At 31.6% G+C, this 22,100-nt stretch overlaps 1 protein-coding gene across 1 annotated transcript in view; it reads right to left on the bottom strand.

Moving 5' to 3' along the window:
- Positions 1-5,064: 5,064 nt before the first annotated feature.
- The window catches only part of LOC114324258 (angiopoietin-related protein 7-like), a 29,331-nt gene continuing 12,295 nt past the window's right edge, over positions 5,065-22,100 (bottom strand). Inside the window, exons 3-7 of the mRNA XM_050657180.1 lie at positions 16,210-16,872; positions 11,634-11,653; positions 9,371-9,572; positions 6,282-6,515; positions 5,065-6,228 (exon numbers count right to left, since the gene is read on the bottom strand). Coding sequence (XP_050513137.1) covers positions 6,056-6,228; positions 6,282-6,515; positions 9,371-9,572; positions 11,634-11,653; positions 16,210-16,872 — 1,292 coding nt within the window. The 3' untranslated portion in view covers positions 5,065-6,055. The remainder of the gene's footprint in view (positions 6,229-6,281; positions 6,516-9,370; positions 9,573-11,633; positions 11,654-16,209; positions 16,873-22,100) is intronic.

Below are 22,100 nucleotides of genomic sequence, written 5' to 3'. Positions count from 1 at the left end.
ACTTCAAAGGGCTATACCTTTTTTATGTGGACATTTGTACTAAGGTAAGTTAGGTTCGGTTCAATAAACATATTTTTGACCCCAGAAGCTGTGGTTGAATGTATGACCAATCTTTTCGGGACACGCTGTTTATTCATTAATACACCGACATTTCTGATATTTTTCAATAAATATATTTTTTATAAGTGCGTATATTTTTTAAAAAGTATAAAAAAAGTTTTAAAAATAGCATAATATTCGTATCTGCTATTATATAGAATATAGAATAATACATAGGTAGCTCTATTATGAGTTTTGATTTGCCGCCTTACCGTGTGTGTTTTGCACGCCATGTGGGCGGGCGAGGCCGATTTTGAAAGTTATATAACATTTTTACTATTGCATTGATACAGTAAAATTTTCAAAGGGAAATATTTACAGCAACCAAAAATACAACGGATTATATTTTAAAAATCATTTAAATTTATTTTTTGCATTTTTGCATAAAACTTGATTTTTGAACATGTTCCACCAATTCTAGAAAAAAAAAGGTTCATATTCGGATTCCGCGACCTGTAAAACACAAAGAATTACCAAAATTGGCCAGTCATCTAAAAGTTGATTTTCGTGGTCGGTATAACGTGATTTTAGGGGTTGCTGCCGCTCGCCTATCTATATATATAAAATTCTTATTCGCATGCTTTGTTACCGTACTCCTCCGAAACCACTTCACCGATTTTCATGAAATTTGGCAGGTGGGCTCGACCGAACATGGAGTAGGTTGTTATCTATATTCCATGTCCATACGTCATAAGGGGGCTTTGCCCCCCCTAATATTTTTTTTTTTATTTTTCGACAAACCGATTTTTCTTAATTCTATATGATTCAGAAGCAAAAGATACATACAATCCTAAATTTTCACTTTTCTATCTTTAACCGTTATTTTTTTAAAAAATTTCGTAGTTTAACATCTATATATATAAAATTCTTTTTCGCAGGCTTTGTTGCCAAACTCCTCTGAAACCACTTGACCGATTTTCATGAAAGGCTATAGCGGGATAAGATGGTCAAAAATGCCCCCGCACCGATCAGCCCCGCTGCTTATTTTTTCGATAAAGGATATAAAATTATGCCCTCATGCAAATTTTTAGCTTCCCAAATGTCCTAGAACCTCTTAAATCGAGAAAAGAAGAATTTTTAGGTTTTATTTTTTTGTGAGCGCAATTTTAACTGAAAAAATTTGGAAAAATTCATGATGATGTATATTTTGAATATAAAACAGCCTCATTTTTTTCAGATTTTTGTAATAAAAAATGAGCTCAGGAAAAATTTTTGAAATTTTCAAAAAAATTTTAGGTTATGTAAATATCATTTGGCCAACTTTTAAATAGTACCTTATTATGTGTTTTTTGTCTTTCTTTCGAATGGCAGAGGCAGAATTTTTAATATATGAGCGGAAAGAATGAAAAAATTGAAAAAACCGTTTTTGCTGTCTCGAGATGCATCTCGGGACAGCCAATTTTAGGGTTTGGGATCCTGACTACAACAACTTAAAAAAACACTAAAAGTGTGAATTGTGTCATAAGATTTGGTATGTGGGCTTATAATAATATTTAGAACAGCTTTTCCAAATAATTTTTTTTGATATCTCTAACGCGAAGGAAACCCAATCGCATATCGAAAATTCACTCAGTTTGTGGATTCGCAGTAGACCGCGTTTAAAATTTAAATTTCAGTTGACTATTTTAAAAATTGTGAACCATCAACCTGTATGACTGTGTCAAATTTCAAATCTGAATATATTTTGATAGCCGAAATATTAGGGGTGTCTTTATTTTAAATGCGATACACTGTATATTATTAATTTGATAATTTTTTGCAACTGATATAGTCGTATTTTTTATACCTAGATTCAAAATATACATTCAAAATACTGACTAATTCACTAATTTTATCATAAAACGTTCAAATTGATTGCATTGAAGTATTGAACCAATTAATGTGTAATAATATAATATACAGAGTGAGGTTTATGTACGGAAACCCTCAAATATCTCGGAAACGGTTAGCACAATTTTTATAAATTTTGGTGGGTAGGGGTTTTCTAATGCGACCGATATTATAGTGATAATTATATTGTTGTCAGATCTCCCGTTTTTTCTAAAAATCTAATTTTTTTACTTCAATTGGAATACACTTTCTATTTTTTGCTTTTTTAAGTCCTTAAGAAATATTAATTATTTTTCATGGTATATTCCCTATACCTAAAGATCATAGGTTCGGAGTTATTGCTACATTTATTTAAAAAAAAATTAAACAAATTATAAAAATCAATTTTTTCGGCCCGGGTAGACATTATTTTACGTTCTTTGGACTATTGGGAACAAAAAAAGTTCTTTTGTAATTTTTCTTTAAAGCTAAACGACTTCGAGTTATAAACAATTTAAAACTGAAAAAAATCAAATAATGACGATTTTCAACGTTCAAAAACACAAATCAAAAATATTATCTTTGAAACTGTCCAACACACAAATTCAAGTTCAATCCTTATTTTATTAGTTACCAATAAGTAATTTAAGCTTGTTTCATTTTAAAATATTGTTTTTTGATTGTTAATGCAGCCCAATCGCCCGTCCTCTCATATGCGCTTCACTAACAATTTTATTAAAAACCAATGTTTTAGAATAAAACGGGCCAAAAAATTTTATAGCTAGCCCCTAGAAGAAGGGCTTAGCTTGAATTTGACTACTCAGCAGATTCAAAAATAATATTTTTTATTTGTGTTTTTGAACCTTGAAAATCGTCATTATTCAATTTTTTCAGTTTTAAATTGTTTGGAGCTCGAAAACCATTAACTTTAGAGAAAAATTACAAAAGACCTTTTTTTTTCCAATGATCCAAAAATGTAACTACACGGGCCGAAAAAATTGATTTTTATAATTTGTTTAATTTTTTTTTTTAATACATGTAGCAATAACTCCGAAACTATGGCATTTAGGTATAGAGAATATAACATGAAAAATAATCAGTATTTCTTAAGGACTTCAAAACGCAAAAAAAATAATAAAGTTCATTAGATTTCCAGAAAAACGGAAGATCTGACAACAATGTAATTATCACTATAATATCGGCTGCATTAAAAAAACCCTACCCACCAAAACCTATAAAAATTATGCAAGATGTTTCCGAGATAATTGAGGGTTTCTAACTCACTCTGTATATTATAATTATTATTATAATAATATTTATATTAATACGCATTAATTGGTAATACTTCAATGCAATCAATTTGACTTTTTATGATAAAATTAGTAAATTAGTCAGTATTTTGAATTTATATTTTGAATCTAGGAATAAAAATACGACTATATTAGTTGCAATGAATTATCAAATTGATAATATACAGTGTGTCGCATTTAAGATGAAGAAACCACTACATTTCGGCAAACAAAATATATACAGATTTGAAATTTGGCACAGTCATACAGGTTAATGGTTCACAATTTTTAAAATGGTCAACTGAAATTTAAATTTTAAACGCGGTCTACTGCGAATCCACGAACCGGGTGAATTTTCGATATGCGATTCGATTTGCTTCGCGTTAGAGATATCGAAAAAAGTTATATGGAAAAGCTGTTCCAAATATTATTATAAGCCCACATACCAAATTTTATGACAAAATTCACACTTTTAGTGCTTTTTTTAGTTGTTGTAGTCAGGATCCTAAATCCTAAAATTGGCTGTCCCGAGATGCATCTCGAGACAGCCAAAAACGGTTTTTTCAATTTTTTCGTTCTTTCCACTCAGATATTAAAAATTTTGCCTCTGCCATTCAAAATAACGATAAAAGATACATAAAAAAATACTATTTAAAACTTGGCCAAGTTATATTTACATAACCTAAAATTTTTTTAAAAATTTCGAAAAATTTTTCTGGCCTCATTTTTTATTACAAAAATCTGAAAAAAAATCAGGCTGTTTTGTATACAAAATATACATCATCTCGAATTTTTTCAGATTTTTCAAGATAAAATTGCGCTCACAAAAAAATAAAACCTAAAAATTCTTCTTTTTTCGATTTAAGAGGTTCTAGGACCTTTGGGAAGCTAAAAATTTGCATTAGGACATAACTTTATATCCTTTATCGAAAAAATAGGTAGCGGGGCTGATCGGTGCGGGGGCATTTTTGACCATCTTATCCCACTATAGCCTTTGGCAGGTGGGCTCCCTCCTGAATTCCGAACAAAACGGTGCTATTTTTACTTCTCTAGCGGAGTCCATTTCCGAACTGCGTTATGCCGTCCGTTAGCGCGAACCGTAAGTCATAGAAAAATTCTGAGCACAGAAGAAGAAAGAACGGGAAATTTCATAAAAGAAAAGTGCAGCAGATTAACTTTTGGACTTAAATCGGATAAAATATGAATTTTTTAATTTTACGAAATTTTCAAAAAAACTTGCTTTCGCCTGAGCAAACCATCCAGTTTATTTATGTTAACTAGATGAACAAACGAAAAATATCGTGTGCGCTATTGCATGTATTAAATGATCGATAATATTTTTTGTTATTGTCATAATTAATTAATATTAATAATGTTGATATATGAATTTAAAAAATTAAGTTTATTTTACACTTAATGTTTGATAGTGGCGAGTTAAAAGTGCACTGAATCTTATTTTAATTGATTAAGCACGTTTTTGAAAGTTACATTTTCCACCATCTCACAGTGGTGGTAAATACTGAAAACATGATCATGAGGTAAAAAGTCCATATCTAGAGATTTTTATGTTTTACAGTTGTTTTGAAATATTATCGAATGGTCGTATTACGCAGGTTTAAAAATCATGCCGGATGTAAAATGATGAGTAACCGGTGAATTGCTCGAACGCAATTATTCGAAGTCAATTGCTCGAAAACGAATTGCTCGAATAAAAAGAAAATTGTATAAATATCTAAAATATTTATTCACAATAATACAAAATATAGACATAAAGATATTTTAAATTGGACAAATTATATGATATTCCACGTATATAATCGTATATTAATTTATGCTGAAAAAATATTTATTACAAATCTAAAATATGTTTAAACTTTGGAATGAATAAGAAAATTAACGGCAGAAATTTATTTCCGCTCTAAAACAAGAACAAAGTTTAAATTAACTAAAAATTGAACAGTACATAGGTGGCAAACAACCTAAAAATGGTCATAGACGATATAGAGATAATATTGATAGATTATTGCGTTTAATAAATAATAATTATGAACCACAAATTAATATCTGTGATTATACAGCACGTAAATCGTTCAACTGGACATAGGGAATATACATACATTGAGAGAATTGTGGCAACTGCGCCACAGTTGGCGCAGTTATAATGACCATTATATAGCCCAGAACAGATTTAAATCCGATTATAGCATTTATATGGCACGTAAAAAAATCAAATTCGGAAAAGAAATCCTATTCCTGTGATACTGCAACACCATAAATTTCATTTCACATGCATATGCAATATTTTTGTCCGTGAGTAAATCATTTGTCATATCAAGGGTCGGTACTTTATGTCCCGATTAAAAAAGACAGAAAATTACCTCTTAGGGTCTCTTGCGTTGTAATAAATGCTATTATAATTTATTATATAATTACTCATGATGATAATAATAAGTATAATTGCGTTTATGTCTATGTTATGCATATATTTCTGTCCCGATTAAACCCCGGTGAGCTAACCGAGGTTTAACCGGGACATTAAGTACCGGCCCTTAATGTACATTTCTTATATACCTACAGATTTAGCACTATTGTGAATAAATATTTGGACATATAATTTTTTTTATTAGAGCAATTCGTATTTTGATCAATTTTAATGTCGATCAATTCATTTTCGAGCAGTTGATTTCGAAAAGTTGATCTCTAGCAATTGCGTTCAAGCAACTGATCTAGAATCAAAATTATGACACATTATCTAATTATGACACACTATCTAAGGTGCAACGAAGTTCACCGGGTCATCTAGTAATATAATACAATTTTACCAAAAATTTAATTTATTGCTTTTTCCGGATTTTTTTTTATTCTCCGACTGGTCGGATTTTCATCCTTGACCCTGCGAAATTAGCACGCGATTTGGAATCCCAGTTTAGTCCATGATCTAAATATGCGTCAGGAAGCTCTAGAGTCATAAATTTTCCATTTAGATTGCTCCAATGACAATCGTCGGTGGCTTTGTACCACCAAGCTCCCTCTGAAATATATAAAAAATTAGTTTTGGCAATAATTATTAAAATTATTTTTTACCCGACAGTTGAGCACACTTTTTATCATTTCCATCCAGATCCACATCCAGAGTTGAAAATTTTGAATTGAGATGATATTGTAGTAGAGAATCCCCCGCGTTACCTGAATACTGTCCAATATTATCTAATACGTAGCCATCTTTTTCGTTGCCTATTGAGAACGATGTATATTGGGCATAATAGTTATTTTTGTCTGTATCAGTTAATTCTACGAGGAGTTCGCTTGTTTCAAAAGCTAAAATGAAATAGAACCTTGTAAGTTGATGAACGATTACTTTACATGCACTAATAAAATAAGTATAAATATCATAACAACCATATTATTATCTGGGATGAAATTTGGACATGCTTGCTATCCGGCACATTTATACAAAATAAAAATAATTGATAACAATCTTTGTGATATTTGCAATGAAACGGCGAACTTGGATCATATATTTTTTAATTGTAAATTGTAAGAAGTACACACATCAGTCGGACATTCTTACAAAAAATTTAAGAAGTTTAAACGTTTAATGTATCTTTTGGCACTGAGTGATAAACGTATTTTTGATTTTATTTTGGCTTTCCTATATGACTGTAAAATTAAGTTATAGAATGACTAGATTAGGCTTGTAACCTTAAATATCTTTCCTTTTGATTGCCTACATGCCTGCCTTACCGTGTCGGGTGGGTATACAGGTAATCAATAATTATTAAGAAAAAAGAAAAACCTTGAATGAGAAAAGTGTGACCCTTGTCCTTATCCCAAAATTTTTATTAAGAATAATTTAGCAAAAATTCACTTTGAAAATAAAATTTTTATTATATCTATTCTTAACAAAAAGGTCGGTCAGACTAGAGTTGCACAAGTTTGACTTGAATGTTTGAACTTGACTTGAGTTTGACTTAATTTCAAGTCAAACTCAAGTCAATCCTTCTGACAAATATTTCAAGTCAAGTCAAACTGGTCAATCGTACAGGTTTGAAAATTCAAACTGTTTGTCAAACTAGTTTGAAAGAGTTTGAATAATAATTTATTTAGTAGATATACTTTTTTGTCGAGATAGACATGTTAGTTGCCAATTAAGATAAGAAAATTAATAACACAATGAGAGTCACATAAAAGTCAAAATTTTCAATGTGTTTTAAATTAAAACTTTTATATGTAGATATTTATTTTTTTCGAATCCTGAGAAAATAAAGTATTTTTGAAAAATTTAAACGCAGAATGAAAGATTGCGTTATTACCGAGGGCCGAAAGTCTCTTAGAATAAATAAAAAGTTTGTTTTGAATGAAATATTTGCAATTAATAACAACACTAAATTTTCCTTTTTATGTTCACCCCCTCTAACTTAATAAAATAAACAGTATAGAAATTTTCAGGGATGTTCGTCTCTCAGAAATAATGTAATCTTTCATGCTGCGTTTATTTTTTTTTAAATTCTTATTAGTTTTCTTAGGATTTGAAAAAAATTAATACATTTAAAACACATTGAACATTTTGATAAGCGACATGTTACGCCTATGACCTCAAGGGTTACAATAAAATAAGACTATTTGGTTTTTCAATGGACAGCTCAAAATAAACTTACATATTTGGAATTTTTATGACTTTCTTTTATTAAAAAAGGTATTTAAGGGCCAGTTCGAAAAAACATGTGGTACCAAGCTGCTAGTTCACTCGAAAATATGTACCACAATACAAAAGTTAGTATTGCCAGAGAACAGTGGTCGTTGTTCTCTGGTATTGCTGTATATTTGTTGGTATTTCTTTAAAATTCAAAACTAACCACAGGATTATTAGACCTGGATCCCGCGTACCAAAAAAAGTTGATTAATAGCAAGCTGAAAATTTGTTAACAGCTTAACGGTGTCTAGTCGGACAAACTTTGATGTACGGGAACACTGGAACAGAGAAGTTTTAATTGTGGAACAGTTTAAAAATTTGCGATTAGGTACGAAAATGTCCCATGTATTTTGTCGGTCAGAACATCCAATTGATTTGTTACCCTTTCATTAAACTCTCATGCAAAAATCAGACTGCTATTACTAACCAACATGATTCCCGTCATTTGAAATGTTCTTCATGTTCCACTCATTAAAATGTCCAGTTGGTGATAAACACCAGTCTGATTTTTGAATGAGAGTTTAATGAAATGGTAATAAATCAATTGGAAGTTCTGTCCAACAAAATACATGGGACGTTTACGTAGTCTGACGTTCCAAATTTTTAACCTGTTTCACAATTAAAACTTCTTCTGTTCCAGTGTTCCCATACATCAAAGTTTGTCTAACTAGACACCGTTAAGCTATTAACGAATTTTCAGCTTGCTATTAATCAACTTTTTTTTGGTACGCGGGATCCAGGTCTATATGGTTTTATATCTACAATTTAAATTTTTTTCGGATACAGGCTACAAATGTTGGGTTTATATTAAAAAAAATTAATGTATAAATATGCATTAAACTTTCTTAATAATTATCCTAACTGGCGCGTTTATTGGGTTTTATTTGTCTGTCTGCGGTTTAAATATCGTATCAGCCAATACATTTCTATGTTTATAGAAATTTGTCAAAAAAATTTTTGGACCTTGATGGGAGGGGGGAATTTCCCCTACCCCTCCCCCGTTCATCCGCCAGTAAACAAATAAAGGCGTAGGCGGTCTCATTTAAAATTGAAAATAAACACGTTGCGTAATATTAAAACTTTTCAAACTGTTTGAAGATGTTTGAATTCATAAAGATATCGAAATCAAGTAAAGTCAAACCTTTTTTATACAAAAAGTTTGATTTTCAAGTCAAGTCAAGTTTGTTGAGTAAAATCAAACTAGTTTGACTTGATGCATCTCTAGGTCAGACTTAGATAACCTTAACTTAGATTACTAATTAGATAGTTTAGATAAGATATTATGTTTATGTATGTACTATTTACTTTGTTTCTGGCCGCATGGTCTAACCCTAAAGCCAATAAAAAAAAATTATAAATATATGTAGTTTTATTTCCAGATTCTGCGAGGCGTCAGACAAGGATGTATACTTTCACCTATATTATTTAACTTATAATTATTACTATATTTTAACAATTACTTAATTTAGTATTGTATTACCTGTCATGTGGTGAATATTTTCCAATCCAATCCAAAATTCACCCCTAAGATCACCAAAACCGAATTTATAGTCTCTCCAAGGTAGGTAGAAATCTTGAGATCCATCAAATCTCTTCTGAATATGAGTCCAGCCACCTCCTTTAGTTTCCATATCGCACAAAACAGCAAACGGCTTGGTACTTGTTTTAGGTTTGATTATATATAGTCTAAGAGCTGGGAGCGGATTTTGTGCGTGATAAGTAATATGGAAAAACTATACGGAGATCTGTTGAATTAGTTGTGGACATGACTTTCACCAACGGCCGGAAACCAGAGTTGGGGCCGAGGGTAGTTATAAGGGGTCAAAGTCGCGGATTTTATTATTTTTTTTATGACGCTCATGATCGAGATAGTGCACCAAAATTTGGGAATAAGTAGGTCATGACGTACCTAAGTAAAATCTCTAGGGGCTCAACGCTGCGTGGCCGACAAAGGGGTGGGGGTAGGGGTGAATATAAAAAATATAACGGGTTTTTCGCGACGTTCATGATTGAGATAGTGCACCAAAATTTGGGTATAAGTAGATCATGACATAAATAATTAAAATTCCCAGAGCCGGAAACTAGAGTGGGGAAGGAAGGTAGTTATAAGGGGTCAAAGTTCCGTTTTTTATTATTTTTTTTGTGACGCTCATGATCGAGATAGCGCGCCAAAATTTGGGAATAAGTAGGTCATGACGTAACTAAGTAAAATCTCCAGGAGTGGAACGCTGCGGGGTCGACAAAGGGGTGTGGCAGGGGTGAATATAAAAAAATGTAAGGGATTTTTTGCGACGTTCGTGATTGAGATAGTGCACCAAAATTTGGAAATAAGTAGACCATTACATAACTAAGTAATATCTCCAAAGGCGGAAACCAGGGTGGCGGACGAGGGTAGTTATAAGGGGTAAAAGTCGCGCTTTTTATTATTTTTTTTGTGGCGCTCATGATGAAGATATTGCACCAAAATTTGGGAGTGTGTAGGTTATGACGTAACTAAGTAAAATCTTCAGGGACGGAACGCTGCTTGGGGTACAAAGGGGCGGTAGGCAGGGGTGAGTATAAAAATATATGGGGTTTTTTTTGCCGTTCGTGATCGAGATAGTGCACCAAAATTTGGGAATAAGTAGATCATTACATTACTAAGTAAAATCTCCAGGGGCGGAACGCTGCGTGGGGGACAAATGTTGTGCCGGGTCACAAAAAAATAATACACACTGAGAATTTGACCCCTTAAAACTACCCTCATCCCCAACTCTGGTTTCCGGCTCTTGGGATTTTACTTAGCTAAGTCATGGTCTACTTATTCCCAAATTTTGGTGCACTATCTCAATCTAGCACGTCGCAAAAAACTTCTTATATTTTTTATATTCACACCTACCCCTACCCCTTTATCGGCAACGCAGCGTTCCACCCCTAAAGATTGTACTTAGTTATCTCATGACCTACTTATTCCCAAATTTTTGTGCACTATCTCGATCATGAGCGTCACAAAAAAAATAATAAAAACGGCGAATTTGACCCCTTATAACTACCCTCATGCCCAACTCTGGTTTCCGGCTCTGAGGATTTTACTTATTTATGTCATGGTCTACTCATATCCAAATTTTGGTGCACTCTGTCAATCACGAACGTAGCAAAAAACCCCTTATATTTTTTGTATTCACCCCTGCCCCACCCCTTTGTCGGCCACGCAGAGTGCTACCCCTGGAGATTTTACTTAGTTACGTCATGACCTACTTATTCCCAAATTTTGGTGCACTCTCTCGATCATGAGCGTCACAAAAAAAATAATGAAAACGGCGACTTTGACCCCTTATAACTACCCTCATCCCCAACTCTGGTTTCCGGCTCTGGGGATTTTACTTAGTAATGTCATGATCTACTTATTCCCAAATTTTGGTCCACTATCTCAATCACGAACGTCGCAAAAAACCCTTTATATTTTTTATATTCACCCCTACCCCCACCCCTTTGTCGGCCACGCAGCGTTCCGCCCTTAGAGATTTTACTTAGTTACGTCATGACCTACTTATTCCCAAATTTTGGTGAACTGTCTCGATCATGAGCGTCATAAAAAAAATAATAAAATCCGCGACTTTGACCCCTTATAACTACCCTCGGCCCCAACTCTGGTTTCCGGCCGTTGGTGAAAGTCATGTACACAACTAATTCAACATATCCCCGTATAGTTTTTTCATATTACTTATCACGCACAAAATCCGCTTCTATCTCTCCGACTAATACACATCTGACTTATTTTTGCCTGAAATAGTAATAATAAAATGAACGTTTAAATTTGTTATCACTTCCTTTAGTCAGCTATTACTAATACTAATAACTAATAGGTATAACTAAAAAATATAACACTCGTTTAGGTAAAATTTTATCTAATTTACCAACATAATTTCTATTGTCACTCACTTCCATAGAAAAGTGATAAGTACTTTTGGTAGCATCATCTTCGTTTGCCATAAAAAATATTTTACAAATAAATATTGAAACCCATATAATAGACTTATGGTAACCCATTTTGGGAGTGGACTAAAATTGAGCTAAACCTAAAAGAAATATAGCAATATAGAAATATAGCATTCCAAAACAAAGTACTCAGAAACATTATAGATGCTACTTGACGCGTGACAAACAGGGACCTCCATAAGAACCTAATAATGGCAACTGCGACTACAATAATCAATAAGATGGCAGGAAGCTACGAGCAACGATTTCATAGGAACTATCATATTAAGGCAATCCAGATTCTTGACAGTACTGGTAGGGGAGTGCATTTAGATTTTCACTTCGGAAAAAATCAAACAAGATAAAACTTTTTGTAATTTCATTAAGAAATTTTTAATAAACAACATATCAAAAAGTTCTACTCGAGAAGTGGGTGCTTCATTTTTTATTAAACAAATGAACAGCGAAGTTAGATGTTTTTTTAAATAACTCCGAAAATATAATTTTTAGAAAAAAAACTGACTTGACCATTGAAAAATTCAGAAAATTTTACAAAAAAAATTTATATAAAGATTTTTCTAAAATTAAATCTCTAGTTTCTGTAATTTTTTATTTATAACGCTAAAGTCACCCTTCTCACACACATTGGCGCAATGTAAACTAGCGTTGGAAGAAGTGCACGGTTGAGATTTTTTAATGTAATTCTTTAACTAATGGATCAAAAGAAATTTTACAAATTGGACATGAAAGAAGATAAAATAAGCCATCTTATGGTTCTAATAAAAAGAAATAAAATTTATGGACATAAGTACGGTGTGGGCGGAAAGTGAGACTTACATGAATTTTGTTTAAAAATGATTTAAAAATGTGTAACTAATACAATTTTACTTACAAAGCTCTCAAATTTGCACAACTTACCTCTCAATCATCTTACTAAACGATGTTTCATTCAAAAAAAATCTCAAAAATTTAATTCAAATAATGTAATGTAATGTCTCAAAAAATGTAATTTTTGAAAACTTCGTAGTTCTACAGAATTCCCACCACTTTAAGACGGTATTACTCAAGTTTGAATAAATCTAATACAAGTTTTTTAATATTTTTTTAAAGCCTAGGATGTAATCTTTAAAAAACACTGAATTATTTTAGATTAAAAATGAAATAAACAATTTCTTTTTGAGAAAACTAAGAAAGATAACAAAAATGTAATACAAAAACCGAAAATTACCAGCTGAAAAAATGTATATACAGAGTGATCAAAACTTTTTTCTGTAAAACTTACCTAAAATTAATTTAATAATAAGCTTCAAAAATAATAAATGTTCAACAAAAAAATTTTTTTTTAGCTCTTATACAGTATGTCTGCGTAACTTGGAACCTATTGATAACTTTTTTAATATCAGTTTTACGAAAAAAAGTTATTCTTTATAAAATACTCTGCATCGTATATAACATAAGATGCAACCATCAAATATCAAATTTTGTTAATTCTGTACGAGGTATGTCAAAAAATATGAATTTCACTCAAGAGTAAAGTACCTTTATATTTCACAATATCGAAAATTTTTATAAAGAAAAGTTGTTTGGAATTAAAAACTATGTTCCAATATGTAATTATATACTTCTAATCCAAAATTTGTTTTTTTTTAATATTGTTTCAAATTAATTATACCAAACATCATTAAATTTTCACTTATTATTTATGATAACTGATTTATTATTAATTTTATGAAGAAAGTTATTCGTCATAAATAGTTGTGCAGGGTCTAACACTTAATATGCAAATACAAAATATTATATTTTATCAATATTATACGAGGTATTATGTAAAAAAATTGCATAAAAGTGTAATTGCATATTGACACATCGTTTTTAATTCTGAACAACTTTCCATAATAACAATTTTCAGCTAACTGAAATTTTTATTTATTGACATATCTTGTACAAAATTGATAAAAATTGATATTTTATGATTGCATTTAAAGTTTTAGAATATGCAGAGCTTTTTACTAAGAATAACTTTTTATTTATGATTCCATTGCAATAATTTTTTGAATATTGAAGAGATAGATTTTGAATAATTGGTTCTTTCTTTCTAATACATTTTAATTTTTAATATTTTTGTGAAAATTATTTGTTTATCTTTTTTTTTTAAGAATGAAATTCCATATTTGTTTGATCGGATTCTACTTGTTTTTCATTTAAATATCCGCCATTTTGGATCCGCCATTTTGAAATTTAAATTTTTAATCTTTAATTCAGATTCAACAACCTGTTAAAAATAAGACAATAAATGTTTTAGAAAAATGTTCTTTTTTATGTTCTTTTTAGAAAATCCGCATTTTGGATCCGCCATTTTATAGTTTATAATGTTAACATTTAAGTTAGGTTTATCAAAGCTCTCAAAAATAAATATATGTAGAAATAAATACATTTTGTAAAGAAATTATGATTTTACAACTATTTTTTAAGTTATCCGCCATTTTGGATCTGCCATTTTAAAATTTAAATTATCAAAATTTGATTCAGGTTCAGAACCTCTCAAAAATATCCACAAATATGTAAACAAACACGTTTTATAAAAAAAATTCGGATTTTACAACTGCTTTTTAAGGAATTTTAGGAAAAAATCCGCCATTTTGAATCCGCCATTTTGAATTTGCAAATTGTAATATCAGATTCGGGTTCACCATAATCAAAACTAAAATAAAAACATTTTTTATCAAAATAAAATGTTGAATTCACCCATATTCTTAACATTATTTATACAAAATAATTGTTATTGTTTAAACAATTAATAAACAATTAGCGGCGAAATTTGTGAGTAGAACTTTTTACTTTAACATATTTATAAACTAACAAAAAAAGTTTTAGAAAAATATAATCTTGTTTGATTTTTTCCGAAACATTGTATCTTCTCGTTCTAATTGCACTCCCCTATGGGCTGACTAGATGATTGAAGCCCGTTGAATTAATTTAAGTGATGGTGAAAATGTGAATACAAGAATATTAAATTATCTCGTTAGTTTACAGAAGGTATCGCTATTTCGATATAACTCTTATAGGTTTTAATTTAAAAGAACAATGATACGTTTGATTATATTAAAATTATATCATAAGATCTACAGACATATTTAAAAATAAAGAATGTCCGAAAGACATACAAATACAAAGAAATAAACATCGCAAATGTCAAAAAGCTAGACGGCAAGCTCAAAAAGTAAGTGTTCGTTGCAGGTATTTGTATTGTTTCTAAATGGCAAGTTAGTTAGTTTGAGTCAACTGCAAACTTTATCACCAGAAAATGAAGCTATAGTAAGAAGATTTAAAAAAATAATGCTAGAAAATATGGTGATAGATCCTTCTCAGAGGAAGGAGTATCAATGTGCATTACTGCAGAAAGAACAACGAAGATAACGAAAATAGAGTACTCAAAGGACGTAACGAAATCAATGTATATGGAGAAACAAGAAAAAAAAAAGCAATTGAAGATAAACTTGAATTACCGAAAACTGAAGACAGAAAGAAATAGTGTGGGGGCCGGTAGCATACTTAATAGTAACAGTACTCTAGATTACTCTAAAAGCAAAGAAACTAGAAAAAATAAAGTACGACACACACTGTCAGAGGCTAACGGAATAAAAAACCAAGCTAGGCTTAAAATGCTGATAAACGGTACGGAAGCAGCCAAAGAGGAATATATTGCAAGTAGACGACAATTAACAAAAAAATCTAACATTAAAAAGAGGAAACAAAGTAAAGTAAAGCTTGAAAAGCTAGAATAACATGGACAGAAATGATATAAAGCAATAATTCTAGAAGGAAATAAATTTTGAGAAAAAAGATTTCCAACCAAGAACAAAATTATGCAACGACAAACATGGTGAGGTAATAATAGACAAAATGGGAAAGAAAAACAAAGGCACGAAAAACATAGTCAACTATGATCAAGGAAACAAGACATACAAGACGCCGAAATGATCTCAAAAAAGACAAAATACGAAGTAATTCTTTTAGATATACAGTTAGAATTTTCAAGGTGTTATGAGTGTGGTTGGTCTTAAACACCATGTAAAACTTTGTAGGCAAAACCATGTAGAAATCCCAAAGTGCAACCATAGACCTCGATGGGCTGCCGGCGTCACGGATGATGATGGATACATGAACATGGAGTCCACTTGGAGTACAATATTGAAAATTATATAATAGAAAAAAGTGATGTAAATCTAGGCTATAAAAATTGCCAGTAAATGAAAATTGCATCTCAGTAGAGTTTGTTATAGATAACCGAAAAATGATATTTTATGGTAAAGCAGTAAACCTATATAATATGTTAAACTATAAATAATTTTATTTTCTCACCGCTTTTCAAAATTTCTTTGCAACTAGTTGGGTAAGCGTGTTCAGCTTCGGAAAATATTTGTACTGGATTTAACCGACATAATGGTATTTGACTTTTACCAACCAGATATTTGCATTGATTCAATAAATTTTTTAAAGTGTTTTCATGTTCCTGTAAACTATTTAATTTATCGAAGACTGGTTTTAAAGTGTTTTCGTATTCCTGTAAACTGTTTACTAACGTATTTTTTAAAGTGTTTTCGTATTCCTTTAAACTGTTTACTAACGTATTTTTTAAAGTGTTTTCATATTCCTGTAAACTATTTAACTTATCAGACACATTTTTTAAAGTGTTCTCGTAGTCCTTTAAACTGTTTACTAACGTATTTTTTAAAGTGTTTTCATATTCCTGTAAACTATTTAACTTATCGGACACATTTTTAAAAGAGTTTTCATATTCCTGTAAATTATTTAACTTATCGGACACATTTTTTAAAGTGTTTTCATATTCCTGTAAACTATTTAACTTATCGGACACATTTTTTAAAGAGTTTTCATATTCCTGTAAGCTATTTAACTTATCGGACACATTTTTTAAAGTGTTTTCATATTCCTGTAAACTATTTAATTTATCGACTACAGATGAAGACATCGTAGAAACCTTTTCGTTGTATTTTGGGGTACCTAAAAAAATGAGATAAAATTAAATTACTTTAACACTAACACATTAAATGTGTCACACACTATAAATTTTATATTGTCACGATACACTAACACCGGTATGCTCGATAACCCATCAAAAACTGGTCTGTTTACATATAGTCTAAGAGCTAGTGAACCCTCCAACTAACGGTCTTCCTGTAAAGCTAGAAATTTGTCTAGTGATAATTCATAGCACACCAAGGCTAAAAACCATGACCTGTCAGGCATCAGCCGTGCACGTGTATCTACCGGGTGAATCGAAAAGTGCAAATTTAGGGGGTAAAATAAACTTTCTCCTGTAAATTTAAGTATGTGTTTAAGTAAGTCATTTAGAAGAAATGTGTACAATGACAGGCGATTCTGAAGAGCATAAGACCTTGCCAGGCGACGGGAAAGATTAGGGGATTTTCCTAAAATTATCTTTTTTGCATTGAACAAAGTTTTTTTTAGGCTTTTTGAATCATTAAAAACAGAAAAAGTCTTTAGTAGAGACCGACCGATTAATCGGCTTCGGCATCGGCTTCGGCCACCTTCGGCCAATATTTAAACCTTCGGCCAAAATTCGGCTTCGGCCAAAACGAAGCCGAAGGTTTCGCCGAAGGTGGAATAATAAAATGCTCTGTCAGTATACTATACTATACCTATGTATAAATAATGTCTAAACAATATGCTTCGGCGAGTCTTTGATAATTTGAATAATATTTACACTTACACTAGGGTGACCAAATCAAAAACTTGAAAAAAACGGGACACATCCAAGGAGCAGTGGCGCACCTAGAATTTTTCTCTGGGGGGAGAGGGTTGGTTGGCGTCGAATTTTTTTTGTATTGTTTGTGAAAGACATGTTGTATTTTCCTACGATTTTTTGTATATTTTTAATATGCCCTGGAGGATTTAACCCCCAAAACCCCGCTGGGTGCGCCACTGCCAAGGAGTGTTTGGAGCGATACCCAAACAGGTAGGGGAAATTAAAACATGGTCTTTTAGCTAATTTGGGACCTATAAATACTTTTCAATTTACTTTTGAATGTGTAATTTACGTACGATCAAGACTGCGAAACAGAAAACTATAAAACTCCGCCAGAATCGCATGGATCAACAACCCGTCAGAACAAAACAGGGAAGAATACAAAATATCGAAGAAACAAGGCCAACTCAACAAATAAAAAGAAGAAAAATGACTGGTTTCGCTGGAGGATATTGAAAAAGACAGAGAAAACTATCAAATACAACAATAATTTTACAAAAAAGTCAAAGCAGCAAAAATATACGCCCAGCATTAAAACAAGAGGACTAAAAAAGCAAAAAAAAGAAAAACCTTGTTTGAGGATAGACAGTTCAGCAAAATATGGGAAGAATATTACGAAAAAATGGTATTCACTGTGAAGGAAATACACTGCGATAAAGAAGTAAGGCCGTACAAGATAACGACGAAGAAAACATTTTCACAAAAGATGAAATAACTGTGGAATAAAATACGGAGGAAGAGAATTAAATAAAGGAATAAACCAGCTAATACAACAAATATGAACAAAACAGACTACCAGCCGATTGGAACGCAGGTATTATAGTAGGTACCTATATACAAAAAAGTAGATCTAGACGAGTGCGAGAATTACAGAGCAATAACTTTATTAAACAACACATATTATAACATTCTAGAAAATATACTAAACATAAGACTTAAATCATGCACTGAACGAATATTAGGAAAATACCAGAACAGGTTCAGACCGGGGGAGGTCGATGATTATTTCCATACATACAGTGGAGCAAATAATTCAAAAATCGAGAGAATACAACAAAGAAATGCATATTCATGGATTTCAAAAGCGCTTTTGATACAACTAATCGGACAAAAATAATGGAGCAGCTAGAGAATGTTGGAATCTCAGAAAAATTAAGACGTATGCTAACAGTGAGCCTAAAGAACACCAGAGCAAGGATCAGTTTCAACGGAACGACTTCTAAGGAGATTAATGTACACAAAGGTGTGAAACAAGGTGACTCTATCTCTCCGACAGTATTTAATCTGATATTGACAATATCAGATATTCACATAATCTTTAATCATGAGAATGACAAACTTGCAAACAAAAACATTATTACAGATCAACTTCAAATAGTAACATATGCAGATGATTCAGTCATCACAGCGAAGACGAAGATAACACTTGCAGTTGGAAAATTACATAAGGAAGCGAAGAGAATAATAGGACTAGAGATAAACTAGCTCACAGCAAAATACATGGCGATAGGGAAAGATGACCCCTCTCAGAAATATCTAATAACACAGAACCATAAATTTGAAACTGTATCCACCTTTAGCTACTTAGGAGTAAAAATAGGGTAAACCGGAAAAGAGAGAACAGGGGAAAGAATTCTGAAGGACAGAAAAACATCTACGCGGTAGAAATATGCTGAGAAGCAAGACTCTAAGTATAATATGAACCTATATAAGACCTTAATAAGACTTGGTGTTACATATGGGATGGAAACAACGGCGATTAACAAGAAAGAGGAAGATAGCCTTCTGAAATTTAAAAGAAAAATAATGAGAACAATACTGGGGCACAATGTAACAAAAGAGGGAGAAATAAGAATGAAAACAAATGCAGAAATTGAAGAAAAATTAAAGAGAGAAAATATAGTCAGATAAAAAAACTCAACCCAACGCAAATACGGGACATTTAGGCGTCCCGAGATACTTTTTCGGGACTCCGGGACAAATCGTTAAAAAACGGGACAATCCCCCGTTTTTACGGGACGTTTGGTCACCCTAACTTACACCCTATTTTATACCATAAACTAAAATGTTTTACAAACTTTCAGGTAGTAGGTAGGATATAAATTTTAACAATAGGCCAAGATGTCTCAAAGATCTTCATTTGAATATTTCTCACGTAGTAAGATTCTCAGAAACTGTAATAATTTTATTGTACATATTTGTTAAAACTCCAGATTACTGGTATTTTGACTACCTAAATGTTAATGGTAAAACATCCACTGTCCCTACTATGAATGCAAATTTTGTATACCAGTTTAGAAGACCTAATTTGTTAGGAGAAAACGCTGACAAGCTTCTTTTTCTTACGTTTAGCGTTTAGTATGTTTGATTTCGAATATTAACAGATCCAGTAATCAGAAATACTTACTTTAATGTTTTTTAATGTTATTTATTTTTATTATCGCTTGTATTACCAAATAATATATAAATGTTTGATTTTTTTATCTTATAATTTCATATTTTTTTTTATCACTCATCAGTTAATAAAAATATAATGCACATTATTTAAATTATTAACATTTAATATAATTTTAGTCACCTTCGGCTTCGGCGTCGGCTTCGGCCGAAGGTATCCTACAGGCCGAACTTCGGCATCGGCTTCGGCTTCGGTCGGTCTCTAGTCTTTAGTGACTTTTCTCTTGGGTTAGTAGTTTTTGTTCTAATATAAGAATATAAGCGATTAAAAATTTTGAAAATTGCGAAATCGGCCATTTTTAACCCTAAATCGGACATTTAACTAAAAATTGCAATGTTGCCAAGGTAGGTAGATATTCTTTAAACATTGATTGATGAAATCCCGAAGAGTTTTTTGCAATACAGTATCGAAAACCCATTGGTTTTTTAATTGCTAATCAAGCGGGCGCGACACTGTAGTATAAATGAGGACGTTTGAGTTTGCATAAATTCATTATCTCGAGAATGGGCACATTTGAAGAGAAATCCTCAGACAGGTTGATTTTCATTTTTAAATTAGGACTTTTTGGCGTATATATAATACTAGTGACGTCATCCATCTGGGCGTGATGACGTAATCGATGATTTTTTTAAATGAGAGTAGGGGTTGTGTGATTGCTCATTTGAAAGGTTATTTAATTCTCTATTCAGTAATATAAACCTTAACATAATTATTTATACAGGGTGTACAAACATTTTTTTCTTCTTTTTGTCTAAGTTAATTTAATAAAACATTTTTTTGTACGCTGTATAAATAATTATTTTAATGTCTATATTACTGAATAGAAAATTAAATAACCTTTCAAATGAGCTATCACACAACCCCTACTCTCATTTAAAAAAATCATCGATTACTTCATCACGCCCGGACGGATGACGTCACTAGTATTATGTATATACCAAAAAGTCCTAATTTAAGAATAAAAATCGACCTGTCTGAGGATTTCTCTTTAAATTTGCCCTTTATCGAGATAATGAATTTATGCAAACTCAAACGTCCTCACTTATACTACAGTGTCGCGCCCGCTTGATTAGCAATTAAAAAACAAAGGGGTTTTCGATAATGTATTGCAAAAAACTCTTCGGGATTTCATCAATCAATGTTTAAAGAATATCTACCTACCTTGGCAACATTGCAATTTTTAGTTAAATGTCCGATTTAGGGTTAAAAATGGCCGATTTCGCAATTTTCAAAATTTTTAATCGCTTATATAACAAAAACTATTAATTTAAGAGAAAAATCACCAAAGACCTTTTCTGTTTGGAATGATTCAAAAAACCTGAAAAAAAACTTTGTTCGATGCAAAAAAATAATTTTAGGAAAAACCCATAATATTTCCCCTCGCCTGACAAGGTCTTATGCTCTTCAGAATCGCCTGTCATTGTACACATTTCTTCTAAATGACTTACTCAAACACATACTTAAATTTAAACCTTACAGGAGAAAGTTTATTTTACCCCCTAAATTTGCACTTTTCAATTCACCTGGTAGATACACGTGCACCACTGAGGCCTGCCAGGTCATGGTTTTTAGTCTTGGTGTGCTATGAATTATCACTAGACAAAGTTCTGGCCTTACAGGACGACCGTTAGTCGGAGGGTTCACTAGCACTTAGACTAATAGATTGTGATGTGATATTTGTGTTAATTCGTTAATATTTTTATTTACTGTGACATTGACAGCTTTAGGTGTATTATGCATTATATTTATGTTTTTCTTGGAAACTCATAACATACAGGAAATATTTAACACATTCATTACTTTCGGTAAATACAAATGCAATTTTTACAGATTTCACATGAGTTTAAACCAGTATTATTAATTTGTATTTACAATAATTAACATCTACGTTACAGTCCGTTTCAAATTCTTCTTCGCAATTGACGTCACACTTGGTATGCGCCTGCACATACCGGTGTTTAGTGTATCGTGGTGTCTGTTAAACAACGTTTTCCGTTGACTAATAAA

The sequence above is a fragment of the Diabrotica virgifera genome, chromosome 7 (genome assembly GCF_917563875.1).
Source record: "Diabrotica virgifera virgifera chromosome 7, PGI_DIABVI_V3a".
NCBI lineage: Eukaryota > Metazoa > Arthropoda > Insecta > Coleoptera > Chrysomelidae > Diabrotica > Diabrotica virgifera.
Note: the sequence above shows the minus strand (reverse complement) of the source record. Positions and strands in the feature narration are given on the sequence as shown.